The 27,543-nt window shown below is 44.1% G+C and overlaps 5 protein-coding genes across 11 annotated transcripts in view; 4 read left to right on the top strand and 1 right to left on the bottom strand.

The window, feature by feature from the left end:
• Nucleotides 1–184: 184 nt before the first annotated feature.
• LOC117136214 lies at nt 185–1,527 on the top strand. Its single transcript, XM_033296982.1, has 5 exons — nt 185–312; nt 365–509; nt 566–691; nt 743–892; nt 949–1,527. The coding sequence occupies exons 1-5, from the start codon at nt 185–187 to the stop codon at nt 1,255–1,257; spliced, it is 858 nt and encodes a 285-aa protein (XP_033152873.1). The 3' UTR covers nt 1,258–1,527.
• A 5-nt stretch (nt 1,528–1,532) lies between these two features.
• On the bottom strand, nt 1,533–9,431 carry LOC117136212 (histidine decarboxylase). 4 transcript variants are annotated; one of them, XM_033296976.1, is made up of 9 exons: nt 9,275–9,431; nt 6,368–6,602; nt 5,245–5,823; nt 4,941–5,050; nt 4,725–4,778; nt 3,743–4,436; nt 3,268–3,413; nt 2,985–3,213; nt 1,533–2,720 (listed from the first exon to the last, which is right to left on the bottom strand). In XM_033296976.1, the coding sequence occupies exons 2-9, from the start codon at nt 6,393–6,395 to the stop codon at nt 2,017–2,019; spliced, it is 2,544 nt and encodes an 847-aa protein (XP_033152867.1). In that variant the 5' UTR covers nt 6,396–6,602; nt 9,275–9,431; the 3' UTR covers nt 1,533–2,016. The 4 variants fall into 4 exon arrangements, with proteins under 4 accessions (XP_033152867.1, XP_033152868.1, XP_033152869.1 ...); XM_033296977.1 differs by lacking the exon at nt 9,275–9,431 and adding an exon at nt 6,806–6,823; XM_033296978.1 differs by lacking the exon at nt 9,275–9,431 and having other exon boundaries at nt 2,985–3,207; nt 6,368–6,667.
• An 801-nt stretch (nt 9,432–10,232) lies between these two features.
• LOC117136120 (probable nuclear hormone receptor HR3) overlaps nt 10,233–27,543 on the top strand; it is a 29,846-nt gene continuing 12,535 nt past the window's right edge. The window contains exon 1 of one of the 3 annotated variants that reach the window (XM_033296821.1): nt 10,233–10,561. In XM_033296821.1, the coding sequence (XP_033152712.1) occupies nt 10,519–10,561 (43 nt within the window). In that variant the 5' untranslated portion in view covers nt 10,233–10,518. Of the gene's footprint in view, nt 10,562–23,974; nt 24,906–27,543 lie in introns of those variants that run through there. The other 2 variants (XM_033296820.1, XM_033296819.1) reach the window with 2 other exon arrangements.
• LOC117136123 (putative uncharacterized protein DDB_G0294196) lies at nt 12,792–13,707 on the top strand. The gene is given in 2 exon segments (XM_033296824.1): nt 12,792–13,608; nt 13,611–13,707. Coding segments are annotated over 2 exon segments (324 nt in total). The 5' UTR covers nt 12,792–13,367; the 3' UTR covers nt 13,694–13,707.
• Nucleotides 19,504–23,962, top strand: LOC117136121 (GATA zinc finger domain-containing protein 24). 2 transcript variants are annotated; one of them, XM_033296822.1, is made up of 2 exons: nt 19,504–20,105; nt 23,372–23,962. In XM_033296822.1, the coding sequence occupies exon 2, from the start codon at nt 23,577–23,579 to the stop codon at nt 23,934–23,936; it is 360 nt and encodes a 119-aa protein (XP_033152713.1). In that variant the 5' UTR covers nt 19,504–20,105; nt 23,372–23,576; the 3' UTR covers nt 23,937–23,962. The 2 variants fall into 2 exon arrangements, with proteins under 2 accessions (XP_033152713.1, XP_033152714.1); XM_033296823.1 differs by having other exon boundaries at nt 19,504–20,111.

Below are 27,543 nucleotides of genomic sequence, written 5' to 3'. Positions count from 1 at the left end.
ATAAGTTCACTAATAGAGTTAAAGATCTTGGTGTAGTGGTGGGTTTCTTTCATGGTGGTGGTTGTGTGCCACCCAGCTTCACATATCAGAGTGGCCTGGACTTCTCCATTAGGTTTGAAATTAGTTATCGTTTGTTACTGAATTCCATACTCCGACACGATACCCGGGCCACGCCCACACCGCCATGGAGGACCGCCGCCAGAGAATGCGGGCATATCGGCGGGCCCGCCGGAAGTTTGCATGCGTCGTCTACATGGTGACCATAGCCTGGATGGTCCTGGCCCTCTTGCAGTGGCTCCTGGTCAGCCTGATGTGAGTTGGGCAGCTGGGTTTGAGGTGCTATGTATAACCGCTGTTCTTTTAGATCGGACATAAGTGTGACCTTTACGGACTTTTACTGGATTAGCGTGATCTTCTTCGCGGTGGCCATGGTAATGGTCACGCTGTTCATATTCTTCGAGAAGATCCGCTTCATCATTGGCCTCAACTGGCTGATCACCGTGCTTATAGTGAGTATCCTGCGAACACATTCCGCCTGATCTTCCACCTTGAATCCCTTGGCTAGGTGGAGTTTGTGATAATTGGTATTTTCGCTCTGGTGGCAAGAACTCTTTGGCAGGACTTGATAATGTGGTTTTTCATCTGTGTGCTGCTGGTCTTCCTGTTTGTGCTGCTGGGATCCATTATACCAGTAAGGACGTTTATATATTTCCAATATATTTGCTTGAATTTGTATTCCCAGCACGATCTCACATTGGACGTTGTAATACTGTTTGTAATGGCCTTTATTTTCCTGATCGTCACCGTATTCTTTGTCATGATGCACATTCTGATCGATATGCCGTACTCCTTTGTGGTATTCCAGATCTTCATAAGCACTATTGTGCTCTTGGTAAAAATAAAACGTTTTACGTGTGAGCCATTAGTATGATTATATATTATCCTTAGTTCGTGATGTACCATGCCCAGACGATCAATGGTGGACGCTTTGCCGAGATGCGGCTGAACGATCACCTGCTGGCCTCGCTCATCCTCTTCCACGACTTTATCATCATCTTCCTGCTCACCTTCTATGCACAGATTATCTACAAGTTCGCTTCGAAGGCCGCTGTAACCACGAGATCTCCGCTAGAGGGCAGCTGGTTGCAGACGACACCGACTAATGGGGATGAAGTCGTGGAAGACAATGACGAGGACACCGATGAAGGACCGACGGCATTGGGCAGTGAGGGCTCCCCAGGTGTAAATGCATCATAACCCTCCAAAGGGGGCAATGTATTCTTCTAGAGGCGAAGCGACTATTTTCCCCCACTTGGAGTTCGGATCGAGCGCATCAAATTGCAGGATGCAGGATTATCGACATGGTTGGGCACTTAGTCGACTTGTAATTAGTGTCAATTAATACCTAAAGGTATTAAGGAGACATATTTGGTATCCTTAAAACGCGAAAAAGCTGTGACTATACAACAAAGAATCCAAAAATGTGCTTAGAACAGCATATATTGCCCACAATAAAACAGATATTTTTCTTGTGTTTAACTAGAACTTTGAAACTTTAATCACACTGACATTGATTAGACATGGAGATACATAGGTAAACCGGTAAGTTTTTGAGTTTTAGTCTTGACCGATTGTTAGCTTAAAGTAGGGAATTCATAGTATTATGGTATGGGCATGCATATTTTGTAGATTAACGTACGGCACAACATTGATTGGAATTACGATTGATTGCGTTATTGATTGATTGCACAGCAGCGTTCGATGATTTACCCTTCTCCCCAATCACACTTATATACCATACAATGAACTGAGGTGCCAAATAATATTGAATATTAAGCGGAATAGATTGTTTTTGAACGTAAGTCTAGTATCCAAATAAAATAAGTAACTTCAGATGAGTAAGCTCGTAGTTGGCTTAAACATGTTTAGGTAGCGAAAAAGATCATATAATTAGGTACTTCTGTCCTTAGATTCGTAGTTTAGTAAAAACTTAATATGGGATCTTTAGGGCTATCACTAAAGCGACTCCATCGATGAGGTTGTCGAGCAAACGGTGGCATCCGAGTCGCTGCCCTGCTCCCGCTGACCCTCCCCAGTGCCATGGGCGGAGAGCATCGGCTGCGAGGGGGATGCGAATGAGAGCAGCAGTGGCGTCACCAGTTCATCCAGGCTACTCAGGGGAGTGGGCGTGGGAGTGGCCCCGCCGCTGAGACTGCTGCTCTCCGTCGAGGAGTTATTGCCCAGGGACTGGGACTGCGAGGAGTAGCGCTCCAGCAGCAGCTGGCTGAAGGTCTTCGCCGGCCAGTCCGGATCCTCCGGCGATTCCCGGGTGGGCGTGGCCATGGGTGTCGGCAGGCGGAAGATGCTGCTGCTGAAGGAGGCACTGGTCTGGGCGAGATTCTCGAGGGGCTCCAGAAACCGCTTGCCATGGTAAACGTTGCAGGTGGTGACCGGGGTCAGAAGGCTATCCACGGACACGGTGACATTGCGATTGGGCAGGGGCATGGCAACAGGCATTGAAAGTGGGCTTTGACTGGGCACTGCGCACAAAGTAATGGGTCGAAATTGGTTGACTGGTGAGGATCGCGGCGAGGATTGAGTGAGAGAGTGGGTCAGTGAGTGGGGGCTGGAGCTACAGCTGCGACTGGGAGTGGATAGGGAGTGGGCGTGCTCGGGACTGGGTGCATTGCCGGTCCTGCACAGTGACAGCAATTCAGTTTCTAAAATGAAATTTAATAACTGAAATGGTTAGCAGAAGTTTATGTAACATTGGCCAATAATGCCGCATTGACTGATTTTAAGCGACACCTACATTATTAAATATACATTTTTTCTTCTATACTCAAGAAAGTCTACACAATTATTTGGTGTCTGATAAAATTGTCAATCGACATCACTGGCTTGATTACTGCAAGAGTTCCTCAATTTCTGACTAGCTCTGGCGACATATCTAAAAAGCCGACTACACTACCTGGGCTTCATACCTTCCGGCGACTCCTCGTTGTCCTCCTGGATGCTGGCCTGCCTCTCCGAGGTTGCCTGGGCCGCCGAAGTGGTGCGGCCATAGGAGTTGGTGGTGCTGGTTCGAGTGGCTCCATTGCCGGCGTCCAGGGTCGTCTGAACCACCACGTCCATGTGGGAGTCCAGCGAGAACTGCTTGCCCGACATGAGGATGCCACGCACACGTCGTCTCATCGATGGCGATTCCTGGTGCTGGAATACCGTAAGTCCAAGAACCGGCTGCTTAACTAACCCATATCGACTTACCGCTATCCGAACGCCGGCATAGGTTTTGGCCAGAAACTCATCCGCATCGAATATGGCCGCAAAGGAGCCGTTTACCACCTTGGGCGAGAGCGGAGAATTCGACAGCAGAAGACTCGAGCCGAAAGCTTCGTTTTTCTCCTTGGTTTCTGAGGGGTAACAAGATGGCATTAGAAGAAACTAACCGCCTTCGTTGAAAACTAGACGACAACAGCCTACAAGAGATTTTCTCTCTGATTAACGCCGTTTGAAATAAATATATTTATAAATAATTACAAAAAACTGTAAATCAAAAATCTGAAAATACAACAAAGCTCAATTGTATATTAGCAAAACCACATAATCGGGTGGATCGGAGTGCATAAACAAGCTGAAAACAAAAACAGGAACGGAAACGGAAACAGGAACGGAAACGGAAACAGGAACGGGAACGGAAGCGGAAGCGGTGGCTACTTGAGGCGGTAGGCCTTGCGTTTACCCTTGAGATAGACGCGATTCGAAATTGTGATGTTCATCTCCTCCAGCACAGAGGAGGCCACCTGACGGATCTCCATCCAATCCTTGACGATATCGTCCAAGGTCGTGTGCGTCGAGGTGATGGTGAACCGGATGACATACTGTCCCTTCAGCGACGATGGGATGCAATGCAGGTTGCCGCGGTGATTCAGCCTCTTCAGCAACTTCTCGGTGATCTCATTATCGCCGCGTATCCGGAATACCACCAGGCCAAGATGCCTTTTGGCGGGCAGCTCGAAACGATGATCGGCCAGGACGAGGGCTTCGAATTTCTGAGCCAATCGAACGCCTTCGCGGATGTGGCGCTGTAGTCCTTTGATCCCGTAGGATCGCAGAACGAACCACACCTTCAGGGCACGGAATCGGCGACTCAGCGGTATCTGCCAGTGCATGAAGTCCACTGCCACTCCGGAATTCTCGTGCTGCAGATACAGCGGCTCCACATTGAATGTCCTGTGGACAGCGGTGCTATCCCGAACCCACAATGCGGTCGCATCGAAGTGCACCATCAGCCACTTGGACGGATTGAAGGCAATCGAATCCGCCCGCTCAATGCCACGCAGCCAGGTGCGAAACTCCGGGCAGATGAAGGCGCTGCCGGCGTACGCGGCGTCCACGTGGAGCCACAGGTTGTGCTCCGCGCACACGATTCCAATCTAAGGGAACAAATGTTAAATTATATTTTTTGGGCAAAAACTATGCGTTATAGTAATTAATTACTTCAATTTGTTGACTATTAAGTTCAATTCATTCACTTTAAAATACTTTTGTATAACAGATATAAACAAATGAAGTAAACAATTTACTTCCAGCTTTGTAGAAAAACAATTAAAATCCTTTACATTAATTAGAGCTTCTTATATCACTGGTAAATGTTTCGTGGCCAGTTAATTTAGGCCATTGGATTATTCCTATTTTCTTGTAATTATTCCCCAAGCACCCACCTCCTCCAGGTTATCGAAGCTGCAGCTGCCGGTGGTCCCGAGCGTGGCGCAGACCTAAAAATAAACCACCGCAGGACTCTTAAATGCTGACTTGTATTAATTGGCTCCAGTGGGAGTCGTGAATCTGGCGATTCCAGTTGGGAGTTAGGAATCAAGAGTGGGGAATCAGCTGGCTGCGGAAGGCGAGCCAATTAATTTTGACAGACTGCCACTCACCCAGAAGGGGACCAGGCCCTGCTTAATGTCATCCTCGATGGCCTCGCGCAACAGATTGCCGCGCATCGCCAGGTCCTCATCCGCCTCGATGTAACGCATCCTCACGAGTCCTGCGAACAAAAGAGTGGGAGTGTGGCTTAAACCGTAAGCGGCTTAAACAATGAAGTTGGCTATGGTCGAGCGTGCCGACCGAGAGATAGAATAGTTGCAAATGTGGATCATGGTTCTCGCAATAAGGGTATGTAATCAGACCAAAGGATCACCTAGCAATTAATTACTACAAAGTTAGTTAGATTAAACCCACCAATGAGAGCCGTCTTCTCCACACTGGAGTGCGCCTGATCGGAGCAGTAGGCCACCAGCCGGGCGTTGATCTCCGCATCCTGGTAGCCAGGATGTTGCTCATGGAATCTCTGGATCGCCCGAGTCCGTCCCGCCAGCAGACAAACTAGAGTAGCTTCACTGGCAGTGGTCTGCAGCACTCCGCCGCCCCGACTTTGGGAGCTCAGGTGGAGAAAGTCATCCGGCAGACCGATCATCTTGCCCAGCCAGTTCATCACTATGATCTCCAGTTCGGTACAGGCCGGCGAGCTCGCCCAGGTGAATCCCAGGCAGTTAATCGCATCCGCCAGCATGTCGCCCAGTAGGGAGGGCATGGAGTTGAGGGCCGGAAAGTAGGCGTGCATGTGGGGCGACTGCCAGTGGGTTATGCCCGGCATCACGATGCGCTCCACATCCGAGAATATTTTCGGCCACGGTTCTCCTTCGATCGGAGCGGACTCCGGCAGTAACTGGCGCATGTAGCCGGGACTCACATCCGGAAAAACTCGGCGTTCCCGGATGTTCTCCAGATAGTCTGCAATATAGTCGACCATCTCCTTGCCTGTAAATAAGTTTACTTTAATAAAGTTCAACTGAATTTGCTTTGTCTTTTTCCTAATTAATATATAATATTATTAAAAACATTTAAATCTTATAAATGTTTTTTATTTATAATAAAAAACAATTGTTTATGTCTAGGAAAGGTGTTAAAGTGTTAATAAAACCAACCAGAAAATATATGTAATATACTAACATTTCGTAGATTATGTTAACCACGATTGTGTAATTAACTCGCAATTGCAATTATTTAGTTGTTCAGCTAAAGTTGCGAATAAATAATTGCCACACGCTTTAAACAAAAGCAGCCGTGTAAGCTCGGAAATGTCAATAAAAATTGATTTGAAAATATGATACTGCATAGCTGGGATTTTCTCCGTGTGTGGGATTTCAATTACGGGCCATGGAACGAAGACAAACGGCCGGGACAAATCCGCCTTGGGCCAATCAAATATATGGGGCCCTTTGGATACCGGACTTCCATCCGGTATTTACTTACGCGCGTCTGCCGCTGTGCATTTTATGGCCCAGATTTGGACAGTACTCACCCCTTTGGCGGTATTCCTTGAAGTCCATGGTGCAATCGCCTCACTTAACCGATGCTGACGTAAATACTGTGCAATTGTCGCACGCAATCAGGGCTTGTAAATGTATCTTCAGGCGTTTAGTTTCGCAATGAGTTTGGCCTAATCCTGTTGGACTCTGGCTAGGCTAGCTCCATTTTTCGGGGACTTGTGCCAAATTGAAATGCCGAATTGGGAACGTCAACCGTCTGTCTGACCGCTGGTGGAAAATAGTAAAAACAACGGAGAACAATATAATGGAATAGAAACTTGTGCACTTCCGATGTTGTGGGGCTTCTGGCGCTCGCTGGAAGTGGAAATGACAAGAAAAGCGCTTGGAAAAGCTATGAAAACGCTAACAGCTGTGAAAACACAGGGGTGCACCTCGAGCACTGGAAGGGTTCGAATCCGATGGGTGGTTACCTAATTGCGGCCGTGATAATATTTGTCCTATAACTAGTGCTTTTGGGATAGCGCCGGGCTTTTATAGACCTGGCCGAAACCAATTAGGTTGTTGGCTGCAATACAAATCCGATCTGGCTGTGGGATGTGTTGGCAAGTTGTCGGAGCACACGGAGCTCCCTAATTGGCCATCCCATAGGTAGCACGATATTAGGGGTGTAACCAAGGGGATGCGCTCGGATCGCCAGCTGATTCCCAACAAAATTCCGTTTAAATTGGAAAGCACCCTCTAATTGTTTATGCTTGCTGACTTGCATAGCTTGATTATATTTTAAATACCGCAAATTAACTATATCTGTAGCGATCTGCAGCGCGTGCACCCATACGCCAACTGCATTTTGTCATGCATTTAGAACGATGGAAACATGAACTGAAATTCATCAATCGAAATCAAATTAAATGTTTGCCGTTTCACAAATAATGTTGATAGTCATAGAACAGCAACATTGTGGCTTTTTAAGAATTTGTAAATATCTAGGGAATTTAAAAAATATGTTAGCATTCACTTGAAATTATCACACAAAATTCGAACAACCACAAGATAATCTGGTTACAATTCATCTGGTTATTAATAATTTACAGCAGATACTCGCTTTTTATATACTTAAAACAATTGTATTATAATAATTATATTGAGATTAAGCTTAACTCTTTCTTCGAACACTTTTTTTAAAAACATTCTGGACAGAAATTATAGTATTATAACAATTTTATATATTTCGGGAATACAACTATTTTACTACCAAGTTATATACGCACAATTACAATAGATTTCAATTTGCCACGCACAGGACTCGAATCAAAGTCCAACTGAATGGAATCTGAGTCAAACAGGACCTATTTATACCCGGAAACTGTTTGTTTTCCGATGCAAAAACGAAGGACAAGCCAAATGAAATTGCTATTAAACAGCAGGATGGCTATTTTCCTAAAATGGGTGATGACAACAATAAGCTTAGAGAAAGGCGTTTGCATTGTTGCACACCTTTGAATACCCTTCTAGGATATCTTCCTAAGAGTTTTTACTAGTTATAAATTATTTTATAAGTTTTATAATTTTTAAATTATAAGTATATAAGTATAAATTTATTTAATGCGGGTTTATTAAAATAAATCACTTAGTTTTGGAAAATCATTTACAAATAAATTGGTATTGTAATTTGATTTAATTTTTCTTATTCATTATGAAATAAAGCGGCGATGAGTAACAAAACCTCAAGAGCTGAAAGGTATTACGTGTAGTAATCAACATTTTTATGGATATTTTATCTTTTACGTTACGAATACTTCCCTTCAAAGAGAAAGAGCATATAAATCAGCAACAGGCGGTTGTGAAACAAAAGGACATTGAACGCGAAGCAGGATGAAAAAGAGAGAGTGGGCGAAAGAGAGGGAGAAGCAACAGCCAATGGAAAGAGGTGTCCTTTGGTAGGGAAACAAATCCACTGACCAATCGGATTGCAGTAGACGCAAATGGCATCAACAGGCTGCCAGCTAAATACGTCCCTCATTTGCTTAGTTTTGTGGGCTTACTGATAAACACCCCATCTGACCAGATTTAAACGAAATTCCCCAGGGAAAAACGAAGAATATGAAGAGTCGCACAGGAAGGCATAAAAGCCGAAAATGTTCGAATCTTATGTTAGCTGGAAGCCCGTCTTAAAACGCCAAAAAATATCAGAAACAGCAAATCAGGCCCCCGTTCCCCGCTCATTACACACTTGTTACAAGGGAATGGGGCAGAAGGCACAAGAGAGAAGAAAGAAAGAGGGAGAGCATGAGGTCAATGAGCTTTGTACTCGTCTCGAGACTCAGGAAATTTCGACAAAATACCGCTACATTGAATGGCTTTTGCACGTCGAATGCACATGTATCTGTAGTTGTATCTATATCTGTATCTGTATCTGTATCCATGAGTGTGTATTACCAAATATTGAGCAATAAGAATAAGAATTTCGGTTTCTTTTGGTCATGAGACAGACAGTTACAAAGCGGCTTTTGTTCCGCTCTCTCCCTTTTTGTTCTTTTAAATCTGCGGCTAAAAATACACAATTTGTAAGCTTTTTCATTTAGCTGTGGGCAACAGATAAATTCGTTTCAAAAGTGCATGTGCATACAAAAACACAATAAAAGATACTGTCTCCTTTCTCTTCGTATTCGGACTGGCTCTCTTGGTTTTGGTTGCAGCGCTTACCTGTCGCGCTCTTAAGTCGATCGCATGGCTTTCTCTCTCTTTCTGCTTTCTTTACTCTCTCTCCGCTCCTCTCTCACACTCTCTCACTCTCTTTTCTTCGCTCTGTGTTTTTTGGTGTGTTTTGATTCCTTCATTCTTGAGCGCTAAGAACGTTCGTTGACCTCGGAAAGTTGGGGCCTCCGCTTAGCGGTACTTCTCAACCTGTTTTCCCCCTTTTACGCCTTTCCCCCTCTTACCACACTGCGCGAGTGTGTGTGCGAGTGTGCATGTGTGTGTGTTTGCCGTAGAAGTCTTCCTGTTTGCTCAGCGATTAAAGGTGCAACTGAGCGGGCTGCGATCCGATGACGGGCCCCAAAGATACACAGATACTTGCCGAGCAACGTCACGGGTTTCGGTTGCCAACTCTTCGTACCGAGCACTACGTGTATCATTGGGAATAACAGTCAGACTCTCGGACTTTCGGACATCTCATCTCTGATGAAATGCACGCATGACTCCGTTGGCATGTGTATTTGTTACCAGCCCATACAGGCCAACTTCCATAAATCGATCCGATATTTTAGTATAGTTTTTAATATCTTCTTGTTTTATGCTGAAGGGTATTTAGCTTTGTTACTTTTAAAAGATACCATGGAAAACTTTATTCAAAGAAAAGATAATCGATTTTTCTATAAGCCTATCTAAACTGTACATTAAAATATATATTATTATTATTTTGACGAATTTAAAAAATGATTAGATGTCAGGAGTTTTGAAATGGATTTTAAAATGATTAGATGTCAGAAGTTATTTTTGCTTTTGTGTCATTTGTTTTGAATGACTTCTATAAAATCCTTCATAGGAAGGCGGGACTGTAGCTTTTTGGTTGCTGCGCGAATATTTTTGGGCAGTGATCACGCATTTAATTAGCAGGAATTGTGGTGAGCGCCCCTTCTGCAGGTGTGTTGGTGAGCGCGTTCGTGTGTGAGGTGGGAACATCTTGCAGCTCCTTTCTCCTTTCTCGGCTGAGCTTCTGTTTCTGTTTCTTTTTGGAGCTTGCCTGGCTTTCCACTCGCCTCCGCACACAGGTTCCCGCCAGAGGATGATGATTCCACCGCCGATGCAGAGGATGATGACCACGATGATGAGCGCGATCATGATCATCGGATGCAACGGGTCTTTGACTCGGTCTCTGGCCATTTAGTGTGCAATCGTTTGTCCCCACGTCCAGTCCAGTCCATTCGGATTCCGGGCTCTCTCATCGGATCGCTTTCAGTCCCGATTACGCTTGCTCTCCTTTCTGATCCGTTCCACTCCGCCGGCTTCATCATCGCCTTCGCCGGCTAACTTCGATGTTTGAAAACTATTTGATCCAATACCAATACTGGGGCTCGAACTAATTCTACGATCGCTATTATGATCTCATGGCCGGGAGATGAGTTCAAAGCCTTGACACTGATCTGATTCGATTGAGTGTCTGAACGAAAGTCCATGTCCATTGATGAGATTGCAAAACCCGGATAACATGCCCAGCACCATCAGAGGTTAGTGAGCCCCATTCTCAGTACTAAACATAAACATATTATATACCTAAAATATTTATGAACTATTGGATGTTTTAAAGTTCTTACCATAAATCAATTTATATTTAAATAATTTTATAATAAAATAAAATAATCCTTCAGCAACAATTGCGAAAGCTTAAGAATACAAAAAACCGCAATGCGAGTCCAAAGAAAGGAAATACATAAACTTCTCAAAATGATCAAATTTTAACAAAGAAGGAATTAAATACAGAATCTTATATAGATGAAATTAATTGAATAAGGTCTTAACACTCTTTATAACCAAACACGATGGCAAATAATTCCTTAAATTAATTTAAAGTATAGGTGGCTTAACAGATTTTGAAATAAATTTTTTAAAGGTCTTTTGAGTTTGGCAGTTTTGAAACAGAGTTTCTCTGGTAATCAAAATAGTTCTGGTGATATTTCGCCTCAGAAATCAGCCTTGCCTGGCTATAAGCGACTATTGGAATCATTAGGCTGGCGAAAAGTTAAAAAAAAAACCTAATTGATTATAAAAGGCAACGGCTTTCAATAGCCGCAAACAAATGGATGGGATATGCAGTCAAGCTGCAAGACATGCAATGCAGCACCTCCGCCAGTCTCGCCGTTGGATTTCCGATTCTAGCCAAAAGATTTTACCACATCTTCAAGGCAGAACAACAGTAATGGCCCGGCCAACTGTTGCCTCATCGACAGTGGGGCTGCAATAAACCAGTTGGAAGTCGCAGCTAATCTTGCAACACAGTTGCGCAACAAAGAATCCGAGGCAACGGTACTAACGTGTTTGCTGTTTCTGCTGCTATTGTGGCTATATGCTGGGTTCCTTTTGGTTCTGTTCTGTTCTGTTCTGTTCTTTTCTTTTCTCCATCTCCATTTTCTTGGCAATCAGCTCTCTGAGCCAGTTGCGTGTAACAGGTTTTTCCTCTTGAATAACTGGGACTTTCTTACGGGACTTTTTCGGAGAGTTTCTGCAGAGAAAACAGGTTAGAATCGGCACAGACTTGCAATAGATGAGGCAACAGCCGCCGCAAGAAGTTTACAACGGTGAGGCACACATTTCGCGTTCACGTTAGAACCAACGGTGTTTTAGCCAAGTTTAGCTGCAAGTTGCTAGTAAGCTGCCTGCCAGAACCACTAACCAGTTACCAGTTTACCAGTTAGCTCTTGATTGTTGTTGCGCAAGCGGCAGCTGAAAGCGGCGCAGAATAAATCTAACATGATTTAAGCAACGGAAAAACATGAAATATTAATGCCGATGCTTGAGTCTTGGCTCCGAATCAGAATCCGAATCCGTCCTAACGGTGGTCGCTCGGTTCGCCATCATCGGCCCTCCTCTATAAGAAGTTTGGCCCTATACCCCCCAATTCCCCAACTCCCCCCTTATTGGTGGCTCGATCCGATCGGTTGGGCTGGGGCCCAGTTAGGTGATTAGTCCAAATTTGCCCCGGCTGTTGGCCAATGGCCGAGATGTTCTCTGTTCGCCCTTTTTTTTGGGCATTCACTCGAGGGTCATTGTGGTCATAGCTGTTCTTTGATTGGTTTTTGCCCAAATTGGCATTGGCAGCTTTAATTACTGAACCTTACATTTTAGTGCATTCTTGTAATTTTGAGAGCACTAAAAATGCGCATTTTATAGCTCAAATAGCTTTAAATATATGTATATGTGCCAATGTTCATACTATTTATGACACTTTAAATCTTATTATATACATACTATATAATTACACAAATGTAATTATCTTTACACAGCTTATATTGCCTACTTCAAATGATATATCATTTATCATTACTGGCTACCACATCTATAGTTTATCTACAAATTCTAAAAATTTGGGTTATAAGCAAGGGGTTAACCTTGGATTGCATATTTTATGCACTATTTAGAAAATGCTATACAAATAAATATCTTAGTTGAATTTCAATTAACTAAAAACTTTGAATTTATACAAATGTTATAAAAGACAGTTTCAGTTGTTATTTGAGTAAATGTCGAAAGTCGAGCACACAAGCGACTCATTCAAAATTTTCCGCCCTTGGAATTTCCACCTCGAGCGTGCAGAAATTTCCCATGACGCTTTCTCACCACGGCGGGAATTTTCCCGGCCCTCAGCCCGCCCCCGCTGAGATTTTAAGGGTGGAAAAGCTGCGCAACTAACGTTCGACTGTGCTCGTTTTCCTTCGTGTTGTGGCTTCCAGTTTTCCTGGCTATGCACTTGGCATTATGCCTACTAACCCTATTTTCGCAGCAGTTCGCAGCGAGTCCCATTTTTCAACTTGCATGCGGATACACACGCACACACACACTCGGATTTTCCTTTTCCCAGAAACTGAGGCGCAACCCCCACGAAACGGAAAGTTTGTGCAGCGGCAGAACGAACTGTGTTTGTGGCACTCGAATTTGGGACACATTCCTGTAAAGGACGCAGCTCCGGTCAGCTGCTTCTCAAAATCGACAAAAAGGAGTCACAAAAAACGCGCGCGGTGCATTTGGCCACAAATCTCTGAAAGTGAAAATACAAATATTGAAACAGTGAAATCCACACCACAACCAAAAGTGAAATAAACTGAAAACAGTGCTAAATTAATACAGAAGCTAAGGGATAGAAGTCCGTTTAGGAAAAGGGAAAGCTGCAGCGCTGCTCCTGTTTGCCAAATATTGATTCGCAAGTGTGCCGCTGAAAAATCGATTATTAAAGCCACTTTCCACACAGCTGGTGGTTGTTGTTGCTGCGAGGATGGAGGTGGTGCTCGGGGTGGTGGTTGCATAGGGTTGCGTGCCGCGATGTGGGAAATCCACAGCAACATTGGCACATCCAGATCCAGAGGCACACTTCCAACTGTTTTGACGTGGTCGGGTTCCAATGGCGCTGGCACTACCGAATGCTGCAGCGCAGCCTTGCAGCCATCCAGCGGCGACGCGTTGCATGTGCAGCAGCAGCAGCAGCAGCAGCAGCAACAGCAGCAACATCAGCAGCAGCAACAACAGCAGCAACAACAGCAGCAGCAGGATACGAAAACGAGGATGACACAACCACAGGCAAACGCGGAGGACACAGATACAGAAGCAGGCTCAATCACCGAGGCACAGCAACAATTGCTGCATATTAGGCAGTAAAGTAAAGTTAAACACAACTCAAAACCGAAAACCGAAAAGACTAGCCCAAATGTACTCAAAAAACAACACAAGTGGAAAGCATTAATCGGAATGTCGAACTCTATGCATCGCACAAAGTTACGTTAAGTATACGACGCGTATTTCCAGCTGTAAAACGAACCAAAAACGAACCGAACGAAACGAAACGCACAGGTGCATCTGCAGACCCCACTTCGCCACTAAAAACCCCCCGCCCCTTTCGAACCCCCAGCCCCTCATTAGGCCACCCCCTCTGGGGTATCTACACCAATTGACAAGCAATCGAGGCAATGCAGTATGAATGAACTTGTTTAGTCGACAATTTTTTAAGTGCACTTTCGTAAGGCTGATTTTCAATTTATTTCGATGTTGTGCTTCTACACCCAAAAAACCAAAATATAACAAGTAACAAATACAAGCATAAACGAAACCAAGAAATCCAAGCAATGAACCAAGTGAAAGTGTGAGTGTTTAGTGTTTTAAGCGGAGGCGAAACCCGGACATTTGAGAGCCTTTGTGAGTAAACGGCCGCCACAACGGATAGGCCCAGAGATCTCCTGCTGATACAGCAGGCCAAGCCCGCCGGCGGCAGCAAATCCTCGAGCGGCGGTCCAACGTACATCGGCACCGATGCCGCCACGGCAGCGGCGGTGGCCAATCTGCGCAGCAAGGTGCCCTCCATCTCAATAATCCCGCTGCCCGTCTCGACGACCATTGTGGCACGCAGTGGTAGCGGTGCCTCTGGCGCTGGCGGCAGTGGAGGAGCACCGCCAGCACTGCCCCAGCTGATCCAGTCGTCGCGGAGTGTGTCCACCAAGTCCACGGGCACGTCTCCACCATTGGCCTTTATTACGGAAGGTTCTGGAACATCGGGTGCTCCCGCCCTGACCCTGCTGCCACGACCCCAGCAGCAGCACCAGTACCAGCAGACCGACAAGTGCACGGTCCTCAAACTGGACGTACTGAAGCAGCAGTCGGGTGTGGCAGCCAACTCCAGCAGTAGCACCTACCTGCAGATCGAGCAGCAGCTGAGCGAACTGGAGGCCGCCGACGAGGAGGAGGAGAACATGGCCAGTTTGCTGGGCAGTGCGCCACCCGCCCAAATCCTGGCCAATCAGCCCATCATCGTCAAGATCGAGCCCACGCAATCCTTCCACATCGTGGACGAGGGCGACACGAGGGTGCTGAGCTTGCCCCTCAGCGATGCGGATAAGCTGGGCGCCAGTTGGATTGATCTCAAGGATATTGCCGGCCTACAGGCGGGTGGCGGAGCCACCTTGCTGGGCGTCTGCTTCGAGCAGGCCAACGAGGACGGCACCATCATAGCCACCGTGCAGCCGGACCTGGAAAACGATCTCGAGGCTGAGCTGAAGGCGGAGGGCGAGCCCGAGGATGAGACTGAACCAGAGCCTCCGGCGCCCAAGAGATTGGCCACCACCAGGCCAGCACAGTCGCGGCCACAACAGCAGCAGCAGCAGCAGCAGCAGCAGGTGAAATTCCTATCGGATCCACCGGCATTGGCGCGCTCCAGCAGCTTCAGCAGCCTCAGCAGCTTTAGCAGCATCAGCAATATCAGTTCCGTGTGCAAGAACATGGCCAGCAATACCAGCCAGGAGGGCTCCCTAAAACGCACAAAGGAGCGAACTCCTCCGCCAATGCCACCGCTCACGACTCACAAGCCGGCTGCCACATCAACAGCAACATCAGCAACATCAGCAGCATCTGCAACATCAGCAGCAACAGCAAGTGCAACAGCAACATCGGCCAGGGAAAACAGCAGGGAGCACAGCAACAGCAGCAGCAGCAATGGAGCCATGACAGGTATGTTCCAGTGCAACTCTCAAGTATATTTTAGTCAATTTCAGGATATATATATACTGTTTGATAAGATAATATATCTAACTTCATATGCAAAAGCAATGTTCTTTGTCACTCTTACCGGTTACTTGCGATTTTTTATAGCACAAACGCCATCGTGAGTGATTGTAGCAAATATTTGAAAGACCTTAAGTCAAGGATTCCCGCGACTGATGAGTTCGCACCCCAGAAAACTCGGCGAGAATTCCACTTGTTGCAAGTGCAGGCGAACAACCGCCGCCTAACCACAGTGAGCACTCGCCCAGAGCGACCACCAGCGATCAGCGATGGTTCAGATAATCGCACCCATATCCCCCTACCCCGCCAGAATCCGAGCTATGCAAATGAACGCTCGCCCATTGCGCAAGCATCCCAGGCAGCGGCAATTAACAGGCTGACACATCAGCAACACATCAGCAGCAGCAGCAGCAACACTAGCAGCAGCAGCAACTGCAACAACAGGTGTACTGTGTACACTGCACGGTGTACACACCCCATGCTAAAAAGAATTTCAATTTACAAGCCTCGATTTATTGGCTATTCACCTTTGTGTGGCTGCAGCAGCAGCAGCAGCAGCCGCCGCAGCAAAGCAGCAACACCAACAGCTACGGCCATGTGGCCCACTTTCCATAGTCAACAAACAGCGGCAACAGCAGCAACCAACACACATACAGATACAAGCAGCAACAAAAACATGTTTTGACATACTAAATAAGCCGCTGCTAGGCTGACTAGCTTTTGGCCAAGTCTAGATGGCGTTCTTTATCATTAGGTTCTGTTAGCTGTTTCTGCGATTCTCCCTGCCTCGGCATATTCGCTTTACTGCTGTTGCGGCACAGCAGCAGCAACGCCACCACCGTTCTTCTGCTCGGCCCCTCATATTTTTACCGTAGCACGAACCTTAGCGGTAAAAACGTCAACTACAAACTATACAGTTACCTGAATGAAGGCTCAAACGGACTGAGAGCGAAACTCAAGCTGGCTAGAACAGAATGAACGTTTTTACACTGGGAAAAAGAGCTAAAGAAACTTCAAAATCAAACTAAAATAATCTCTATAAGAGCACTTTGTGTAAATATTTTAAATTTGCCCTATCTTCAACACAAGTAGCATTGTGCTTTGTTTTCAGGACATTTTATTATTGAGGAATACATTATTTTTTTTAGTGTAAGCAGCCGAGCAGCGAACGGGCTTAGGGCGCGGGGCGGCTAAGCTGAAAAATTGATTTGGCAGCGCCCCGGGCCAGCGAGTTGAGTCTGCTCCCTCGACTCGGTTCACTTGATGACTACAAATGAGTGTCAGCCACTGACACGACTTCTCATGCAGAAGCCCTACAGTTTCGGCCAAGATTGATCTATATTTTATAGTTTCTGTTGATATCTTGGCGCTGGGGGCCGCCGTATCCACTTGCATGGCTCATTAGCGGGCTGGGGCGGTGGCCAAAATGTCGGATATTCTGGTCCCATGATTGATGATCGAGGCGATGAATCGTTACCTAATTGCTGTACCCAGTAGAACAGAGATGGCGTTCAAGGAACAGATCAATCGATTTGTTTCTGAGATTAACTGCTCTCACAATTCCAGAAGCTGAATGATCGATCTGCGAATGTGACGAACAGTCTTTTATAGTTTTATTTTGACTAGAGGTGAAACGGGATTTTTATCGGTTTGGATATAATATTCCTATATGTCTAAAACTTCTACTTGTTTGCCTATACTATTTGGACTTCCTAGAAACTATTTATTACCAACATTTCTTACTATATGGTTTACCACATATATTTGAAATATCATTAAACATTATTGTACATTTCAAGGGAAGTTTATAATTATCGATTTGTAAAGTACCCATCACGTGAAATTTTCCAAATGATTCAAATGGTTTTAAAAGCCCGTTCAGAGCCCCCTAACACAAGCGGATTTGACAATGATTAGCCCACATAATGGTAGTTGGCAAAAAAATGCAAAGCTAAAACATAAAGGTTTTCTTCATCCGAACCTTTCTGCAGATGAACCGACCCTGAACGTGGTCGATGGACTTTGGCAGTTCGGCGCGTTGTCGCCGTCGTCGGAGATGTTGCAACTGGCGGATTACGAGATATATAGCTTCGCACTATCACTTTTGCGATGGGGCATATATTGGCGGTGTTTGTTGCTGTAATTTCCCATATGAATCGGAGCCAGGTTCATTATAATTTGGTTGGACAACGCTTTGCATTTCATGCATGAATCTTCGGCTTATTGACCGACCTGGTCGTCTGGACCTGGATCTGTGGCTATTAGCCAGGTCAGCGCCGCATGAGATTTCGTCTCCAATCGAGCGTGGCGAAGTTTCATTATCATATTTTCGATTTTGCCAAACTTCATCGATATTGCCCGGCGATTTCGTAACCAACTCATCTCTTACTCGTCTATGCGAAATTCCAATTATGCGCGCACCACACATGTATCTTTGTATCTGCGAGATACAAAGCTAATGGCTTTAGTATTGGACGTCAACGAAAATACATAAATTATCGTAAACGAAATATTAATTTATAACTTGAGCGAAGTTTGTTTCTTTTTTGTTTTCAACATTTACATGGAAATTTACTTTTTTATTTTGATATTGTGGTTCGCTTTTCATTTTGGCAAACTTCGAAAGCAAGTTGCCAAATGACTTAAACTAATTTTAACATTTTTAATTGGCCAGCACAAACTCCGTGTGCAGTTCACCTTGACTGTTCGGTGATTTTTTGGATTTCTAAATTTGTTTGTGCCAAACGTAATGGCTTGAATATTTATAAAATTAATAAAAATAAATCCATAAAAAATTCATCACTCTGGGACTTAACCCAGTTTTTTGCCTTCATTGTCTAAGAACTGAGATCCCGCGTGCAATGGTTTATAGTATTGAAAGCGCGCTTGCAGGTAACCGTCAAGGGCTATGTTATGAACCGCAAGTTTTATTATAAAACTGTGAATTTTTAATACAAGTTAGTCCGTTATTATCAAAGTAAAGAGATTTATATACTTGAGTGAAGGAAACCTATGGTGAATGCACCATACAACATTACAAAACTTAATTAATATAGAAATATTCTCTTCAGTCTGCTAGCAATTTAGCTGTAAAATATTAATATGAGTACAAAGTAAATGAATTCGACTATAAGATACTCTTTAGTCACTGCCCTGATGGAAATTATCCTATTTATACCACCATTTATTTATATCATCACATAATTTTACGCAGGTTTCACTTAACATGAATTTAAAACCTCAAAGCGTATAAGCCTACTTAATCATAGTTAATAAAATAATTGTATCAGCGCAGCTTAAGAGTCCCAAGCCTTTTCAATCATTAAAAGCTTGTCGGCAGGACTCAAGCGGTATAATTTAGGGCCAATTGCCACTTCCGCCCCGAAAAAGGATTGGAAACAATTTGGCCAGTCGGCGGTGCAAAAGTAAGAAGTGCAATTAAATTGCTCGCAACTGCAGTGCACACATTTTGGCCTAAAAAGCAATTGACCTGCTAATCGAAGGAAGCGCCAAAAGCTCCCTCTCTTTCTCTGCCACCCTTTCTCTTAGCCAAAGAAAGCCCCGGGGTGTAAAAAGAGAGAGAGCACAGATAACAGCTGATTATGACTCTTTTCTTCGCCGAGCGGTTGCCATAGCGAATGAACGGCACAAAGCGGACGAGGCAAAAGTGGGTGTGATGGCGGCAGCGGGGCGGGGGCTTGGGGCAGCGAACTGAAGAAGTCATCGGCACAGAGACACATATACCCACTTCTCTCTCTTGCGCTCTCTCGCTGTCTCCCTCTCTTTTGCTTTTGGGGAGCCCGAGCTCTGCTGCCGCATTGCGGCGCTGCTGCTGCGCCGCCGGCGTCGCTGCCGCGGCACGACGACAACGAACAGTCGATAACATTTTGCGGCACTCTTCAGCTACACCTCGTATTGAGCGTTTCGCGGCGGCGGGTTACGATGCGTGGCGCGTTGTATCTTTATTATTAATTATTTGTTGTTGTTGTTTATACTCTGTACCGTTTTCATTTCCCATCGCTCGTGTGTGTGCGCCGTGCGTGTGCGTGTGTGTGTGCGTGTGCCTATGCGTTTTGCCCCCCAATTCCCCCAAAACGCCTCACCACTCCCACTCAGCCGGGAAAAAAGCCCCCAAAAAGCAAATTTACTCAAAAGGCAAAACTACGAAGCGCGAGTGTGTGCCAGTGTGTTGAAAAAATAATAGTAAAATATGCTAAATTAAGGCCTTGCAACATGCGGCGGCAGATGAAGTTTGTTCGGTTTCAGATCAAAACAAAATCATAGGATACGCCTATATATATCGCTATATACAGTACCAGTCAATCAATCAATATCGTGTGCATTCAAATTCCACATCGTGCCTACAACTGCAACTGCAATTGCGCGCCCTCTCTCCGCGAGTAAAAAACGGAAACGGAAGTGCCAGTGACGTAATACTCCCGAAAAAACCCAGGAGTATCCCCCCACAGCCTCCCTACAACATTGTGCAACAAAAACAAAGCCAATCTCCGTGTATGTGTAAGAGCAATGTGACAAAAGAGTGTGTGTGTGTGCCACAAGGATATACAAAAGTATTTTTAACCAAAACGAAAAATTCAAAAATCCATCGAGGAAATCCCTCATCGCAACACGGCGAAAGCCGCCTTCATCGCCCGCAAATTGGATAATTTATTGGAATAATCTATTTGCCTCTAATTGGATGGCTAACCACCACTTTTCGGATATATCACACGATCGGGGATTTGATGATTGGGAAAAGAAATTTATGGCATCGTTTAGGCTATTTCGCTTCTATACGTATTTGTTAGAACTTGGGGGTTTATTAAGTACACGTGCCTAAAACTGCAATAAGTAAATGCAAGGCGATGAAATTTAATTGAATGGTTCGATATTTTTGTTTGCAATCGCTGAGCTACAAGCTGGACTTAGATTTCATCTCTCATAATGAAAACATTGTTTCAAAATGTAACAAATTATTGTTTTTTTAGGATTAGATGCTATCAAAAAGAGATTAATGTAAAATGAAAAAGTAGACGAGTTACGATTTCCTTCCGTCCCTTTAAAATAATCAAAGATTAAAACTGACTTAAACTGATGACATGAAAGTTTCAAATTCGTTTGAAACTAAACTTCAAGACAATAAAATGTGTGCTAAGTGCTTTCAAAAGTTCAAATTCTTGAAATATGGTTTCCTAGTCACAACAACGATTATCCAGCTTGCTTGGCATCCCATATACGCGGCAGTATCCCCCAATTAACAACCCCATTTTCGACCAACTTAGGCGAACTGTCAGCTGAAAGGCTTTTGCAATTTTTCATAGGGCTCCGTTCCGAGTATCAGCTGCACGGGCAATTCTTTTGGGGTCCATTGTCTTTGCCGTTGTGCTCCAGCCTCCGCGGAGATCTGTGGAGCCCGAATCTCCGGGCACAAAGCCGAGATGATATGCCCTTTTCTTGTCCACAGCTTGTGGCCCTTTGTTGGCGCTGCAGTTTTCTGTCTGTGTCCATTGTGGCAACTTATGATTATCAACAATTGTTATTGTTGTCGTTAGAAGCAGTTTAGAGGCGGCAGTACGAGTACTTGCACCGACTTTCCAGTTCAGGCGAGTTCACAGCAGAGCAAAGTCGGTCGTCGCCAGCGCCACCCACTCTGCGCCTCCTGTTCCCCCGGTTCTGCTGCTCCTCCTGCCTGTTTAGTCGACTGTTTGCATTACCGTTAGTGGAACAACATTGCTAAGCACACACACACACGCGCTCACTGCATGTGTCGCCCCATAAGTGTGCCACCCCAGCAACAACAACAACTTGTGTTACACGCAGAGAAAAGTAGTTCCGCTGTCTTCGTCCTGAGCTAGAGTACCTTATGAAAATTTTTGATTTGTGAAATATATTTTCCTTTTTTTTGTTTATACAATATATTAACCCATTCATAAGAATCCCATATCAGATGCAATTTAATAACTTTATACCAATGATACTATCAATGTAAACCAAATAGCAAATATGAGTAGTAACAGCAGCTAAGATTCAAAATGTTAGGCAAATGTTAGAACTAACTGATTACCCCAGCTTTTCATTATTGGCTTGAATAATAAACAATGACTTAAAGGCTAACGTATCTCAAAGATACATTCTCTGCAGGGTGATGGCACGTAACGGGATTACCAAATTGCTGATTAAGACAGATATTCTTGCCGTGTAGAGGCGGAAAACAGCCTAAGCAGAAGTCCCAGGCGGAAAAGTGGGGGCAGCGGCATGGCCCACCCATAGGTCATTGGTCTTTTTCGTCGGCGTCAACGTACTGCGACGGCAGCAGCAACAACAACAGAGCAACAGCAACAGTACAAGCAGTGCTGCGACTGCGACGCCGGCAGCGCTGCCTTGTAAACTTTGTCGTCTGCTTTGCTGTCGCTCTGTTGCTGTTGTAACTGTAACCGCCTTCGGCTTCTGCCCCCATCCCCCCTCCGGAACATCTCTCCGCTCTCTCTTTCTTTCTCTTTCGCGCTGCTTCATCATCGGTTTGACCGGCTCGTTAGCTTTAGTACCGTTAGTAAGTTCGTTGTCGCTGCGAGAGAATTTTTCATTTCCACTGTGCGGCTATTCATTTTCATTTTCTTTTCAGCGTTTTCTTTGCGTTTTGTCTATATGTAAATTTCCCGCTCTCTCTCTCCCTCTGTAGCACTCTCCCTTCGCGTTCCATCTCTCTCTGCTTCTGAGCTGGCACAATTTCAGTGTTGTTGCTGTCGCTTTGGTGACGTATTTTATATGTCTGCCAGAGGCTTCCGCATGGCCACCCAAAGCCACCCCCAAACCACCAACAAAGTGATTACACTCCCCCAAAGACCCCCTCCAAAAAAGAGTGAGAGAAAAGTAAAAATGTTTTTATATTCATTGGGTTTGCCGGCTCGTTTGTCGCTCGCTTTTCCTCTGTTCCACTGTGTGTTTGTGTGGGTGTGCGTGTGTTTGAGCTTTGGGTCATAGAACTTTTTTCTATGTTTACCCACACTAATACACCAACACACCCACTATGCTTGGCGACGAGATTTATGCGCTGCATTTCACAGTTTTTCCCCATTAGAGCCCCCTCCTGCCCCGCAGCACCCATCGTCTGTCTGGGCACCCTTAAATCCCATTTCTCTATCGATTTTCCATGCTCATGTCCATACAGACATCAGCAGCCGAAGGGAGTTGCCAACCGAAAAAAGGGAGAGCTCGGGGTTCGGCACAGTTCCTGAATTGCGATGCCTGCACAGGGAAAAACATCGATTGCCAATGGACATTGCATTTTATATATGATAAGCTATATCATTTGCTTTGTTGACTCATATAAGAGAGTATTTAGCTTTGATTCTGATATGGAAACAGGCGTTACTGAAGGATTTTAACTTTATATAACCTATTAGTACAGATAGGCATGGAATACTTCACGTTCCATCAAGAAGAAAAGGAATTTCATTTTAATTCATAATAAAAACGGTTATAGCTGTCAGATTTACTAATTTGGGATTCCACACCTACAAATTAAAAACAGTTAACTATTTGTTGTATAGACGAGCTCGAATTACGAAATTCAATTTTATGTTGCGACAGGGGAAACGAAGATGGATTTTGTGATTTTCTTCTCTCTGAACATAACATAACTTTAATTTAAAATATACAAAATTTGAATTTAAAATCAATTTCGCCGTACACACACACACTCGGTACTTATTGAACGATCTTCGTTATCGGAATATCGACGATCTTGGCAATTTGTATATCGATTTCTCATCTTGCAGACATCATTCCCGTGCAATATGCTGAATGCCATGATTTGGCCATGGCTGACAGTGCGTAGCAAAAGTATTTACATAACTGGCCAAACCATTTTGTACATCAAAGTGTTCAAGCTGAGGGTTTGAATAACACATACACTGAAAACAAACAGATGAACGTTTCCACGGCAGCGACAGTTCGAATCGATGAGAAACAGATTGCGCCTAAATGTCTTCCGGAATTAATTGTCGTGAAATTTTCGTATTTTTGGAAATTTTGATTTGGAATCAAGCAAAACAGAGAAATCGACAAAACAATGAGCATAGCAGCAGCAACAACAAGGAAACCAACAGCAGCAGCGGCAACAACAACACCAACAAGCAACACAATAAAAATCACAGCAACCGTAGCAGCAGCAGCAGCAGCAGCAGCAGCAACAACAACAACGCAGTGAAAGTGATAAAGCAGCAGCAACAACAAAAGCTACAGCAACAACAACTGCCCAAAGCAACCAAAAACAAAAACTACAATAGCAATAACAATAGCAGCAGCAACAGCAACAATCTGCACTTACTGCAAAAGGGCTAAACGTTGAACGTTCGATTTAAATAGATATTATCAAATCATAGAAAATTGCTTTAAATAAACGATAACGATAGATAACTAAACAAGTTTAATACATACGCGAACAAGTGTCTTATTAACAAATAGTTTGATAAACGAATTAATAAGGAAACCCAATAATTAAGCGGCAGCAACCACATATAACATCAGATCCAAACAACATCAACAATTTAGTACCTACAGGCCTGACAACGTTAGATCATTATATACATACATATAGATATATAGCAATATACAAAACAAATATATATACATATATATCGATTGGCAAGCCCCCTCACACCGCCCCTCGCCCCGTCTCACAAACACCCACACACACTGTGATAGTTCTTGATTCACACTGAATGCGAAAAGCGCTGAAAATTCATTCACGAAAGCATCTGCGGACTAGCTAAAACACAAGCCACAAAACAAAAGTAAAGACCAAGTGCAATAAGACGATTGGCTAATACAATTGGAACCGAAGGGCAGCTACATAAAGTATATATATATATATCTATATATTAAGTACTGTATACAACGTTTTACACATTTACAAGCAAGAAAGAAAACTAAGATCTAAGCGAAAACCGAATTCATTCAACTGCAAAGAGCAGCCAAATTGCGCATACGCCGCGTATGGCCGTCGGTGTGAGTGCCCGTGTTCATCAGCGGTTGCATCAACGGATACCAAGTGTACATAACTACAGTTACAACTACAGCTGCAACTATTTCACCAATCAACAGCAAAAGCAACAACATCAGCAGCAGCACCGGCAAACGTTTGAAACGTCACCAAAGCTTCGCATTTCCCACTAATAATTATGTATACGCAACGTATGTTTGACATGTGGAGCAGCGTCACTTCGAAACTGGAAGCACACGCAAACAACCTCGGTCAAAGCAACGTCCAATCGCCGGCGGGACAAAACAACTCCAGCGGTTCCATTAAAGGTAAAGCATCATTAATATTTTGAATCCTTAGTTAAAATAAATATGCTTCGAAGCAAAAAAGCTGCGAAAATGAAAATAAAATGGTTTTAAGAAGCAAAAGCTGGTTAGTATCTAAATAGCTGGCAAAGAAGAAGTCCTTATAAGAAATGAATAGTAAATTTAACCGTATCCAATTCCTATGATGTAACACAAATCGCAAGAAATACATCAAACCGGGGGGAGTTCCCCTTTTCGTTCTTCAGGAAGTTGTAGACTTTTTTGCATATGTTTCAAGACATCATGTTAAGTAAGCGACAAGTGTGAACTTTCGTCCCGCAAAAATCAACAGGGGAATTGCACAAAGCAGTGAAATAAAGTATAAACTTAATGAAATCCAGTTAAGTTGCTGGTTTTATGTGGCAGAGCGGAGTCAGTCAGTCAGTCAGTCAGTCAGTCAGTTGGTCCCGAAATGAGTGGCTGCTCTTTTTCGTTATTTTTGCGTTTTCGCTGGCCTGGCAGTGAAAGTCACTTGGGTTTCTTGGCCAACAGCAGCAAAAATTATTTAAGGGAAATCCATGAAATTCGTAAATGAAGACAGACAGCCAAACGAATATTACGAAACCCACTTGCGTGTGTTTGTGTTTGTTTGTGCGAGTGGTTTGCTGACTTTTTTGCATTGACAATTCAACTAATTCCAATCGAAAAGGCAGGCAATCGGAGAACGGGAAAGAGACGGCTACAACCCTTTCTTCGCTGCTGCCACAGATAAAAAGATACAAAGATACAAAGATACAAATTGTGTATGTAACACATGTGTCATAAAAAGCGTACAGCAGGCGATCATAATAAAATAAAATGGAAAAGAAACTTGCGAATTAAAATTCGCGCGTCAGTCGTAAAAACATATTGTAATACCAACAAAGTTGCGACAAGCCATATAAATATAATACTATGTGAGCGAATATGTATGAAATACACGCTTGCAAGTGTGCGTTTATTATATATGTATAGGTTAATTAGCTTACTTGATTGCACTTTACACTTATTGAACAGATTTGTATTTTTGCTCTGTACAATTGAATCGCTTGTGGCTATTTTTATTCGGCGAAAAGGGAAATCTTGGTAGTTTAAATAGTAAGTGAAATATAACATGTTTAGGGCCAAATCTTGTTCCAATGAATCAATATATTTAATCAACTAACCATTCCTTTTTTCCAAGTTCAGTTACTTATTCAGTATGTATCTTTATCTGTGCAATCTTTCGATTGATTTAAGTAATTATTCGCACAAATATTATAAAAGAAATTAGTCTTGCGTGTAACTTTGGTATGTTTGCATTTCAAAGTTAAATGCCTAATATAATCTGAATGACTTTAGTTTAATTTAAAGAAGGTGAAAATGGTGCTTTGAAGGGGCTATCCCATTATTAAATCCTTCGCAGGACTTAAGGCTTGGCAGGCGGAGCTGAATTAATTCGACTTTAATTGGGGTGCTTTGACCCCTTAGCAGGTCAGCTGCGAATGCAATTAGTGCCCGAGTTGGGAACATGGAGGATATTATTTCTAACATAAATCTTAATCGCGGGCAGCAATCTATCCCCGGGATTTCCAAGTTGCGTGTAAGTAATTAAGGGAGCTGCAGGGGCGTGGAAAGGGGGTCGCTTTTTTTCTGACGCTGGCCACTGTTACTTTTGGCATGCAATTTGCCTTTACGACTTCCGCAAAATCAACTCTTATTTTATTATTGAAATTTTCACTTTTTCGCCGCCGCTACTGCGTTTCGCTGGTGTTTCTTCGCCTTTCCGTTGGTGAAACAGATAGAAACGTAGGCAAAGTGAAAGAAAGAAATTTAGCGGCGTAAACAGAAAGCGGCCAAAAACGAAATTTAAAAAGCGAAAGAGTTGACAAGATGGGCCCTTGGCTGCAGTGGGAGCGAGACGGCGCAGTGGCAACAATAAAAAATATTCAAAAAAGCCAGACCGAAAAGTTTTGTTAAAGTGAAATGCTGCTGTTGCTTTAGCTGATTGTGTAGTCCGCTCACACACACACACACATGCCTTCGAAATGAAACAAAAAGAAAGAAATGTGTGGAAAAAAGCGACCCATGCAGGCCCAAGCCCGAACCGGCCTGGCCCGCCCCGCCCCATGCCCCCCACCGCCCCTGCGAGATAGTGCGAACGCCCGTTTAACACTCGAAACAAACGAAAGACCCAAAACTATGGAGCTACAAAATTTCTGACTGCCTGAGAAAGTGTGCGTGCGGCCAGGGGCGTAGAAAGGGGTTCTAGATTTCTGCTAGGATCAACGTGCAGCTTATCACATTTTTCTTTCAATTTTGAAAATTTAAATTAAATCTAAAAAGTTTATGTTCGAATGGGATATACTTGTAATGCTGGCTTACCGAAAAATACGATAATTAAAACACCATTTTTGATATCCCTGACCCCCCAAAACCCCGCTGCACACACCACTGTGCATGAGTAGTTCGTTTCAGTGTGTCTGTGCGAGAAGCGCCAAAGCACACACATGCGTGCATAGCTACATCCACAATCATCATCGCCAGCGTCAACATAGTAAAAGTCTAAAATCGAGGAAAAAATTATTTTCGGCGGTCATTCAACTCGCACGCACGCACACGCACGCACTTTCCGATAGAGCAA

This window comes from Drosophila mauritiana, chromosome 2R (genome assembly GCF_004382145.1).
Source record: "Drosophila mauritiana strain mau12 chromosome 2R, ASM438214v1, whole genome shotgun sequence".
Lineage (NCBI taxonomy): Eukaryota > Metazoa > Arthropoda > Insecta > Diptera > Drosophilidae > Drosophila > Drosophila mauritiana.
The sequence above is the reverse complement of the archived record's forward strand: the minus strand, read 5'-3'. Positions and strand labels throughout refer to the sequence as shown.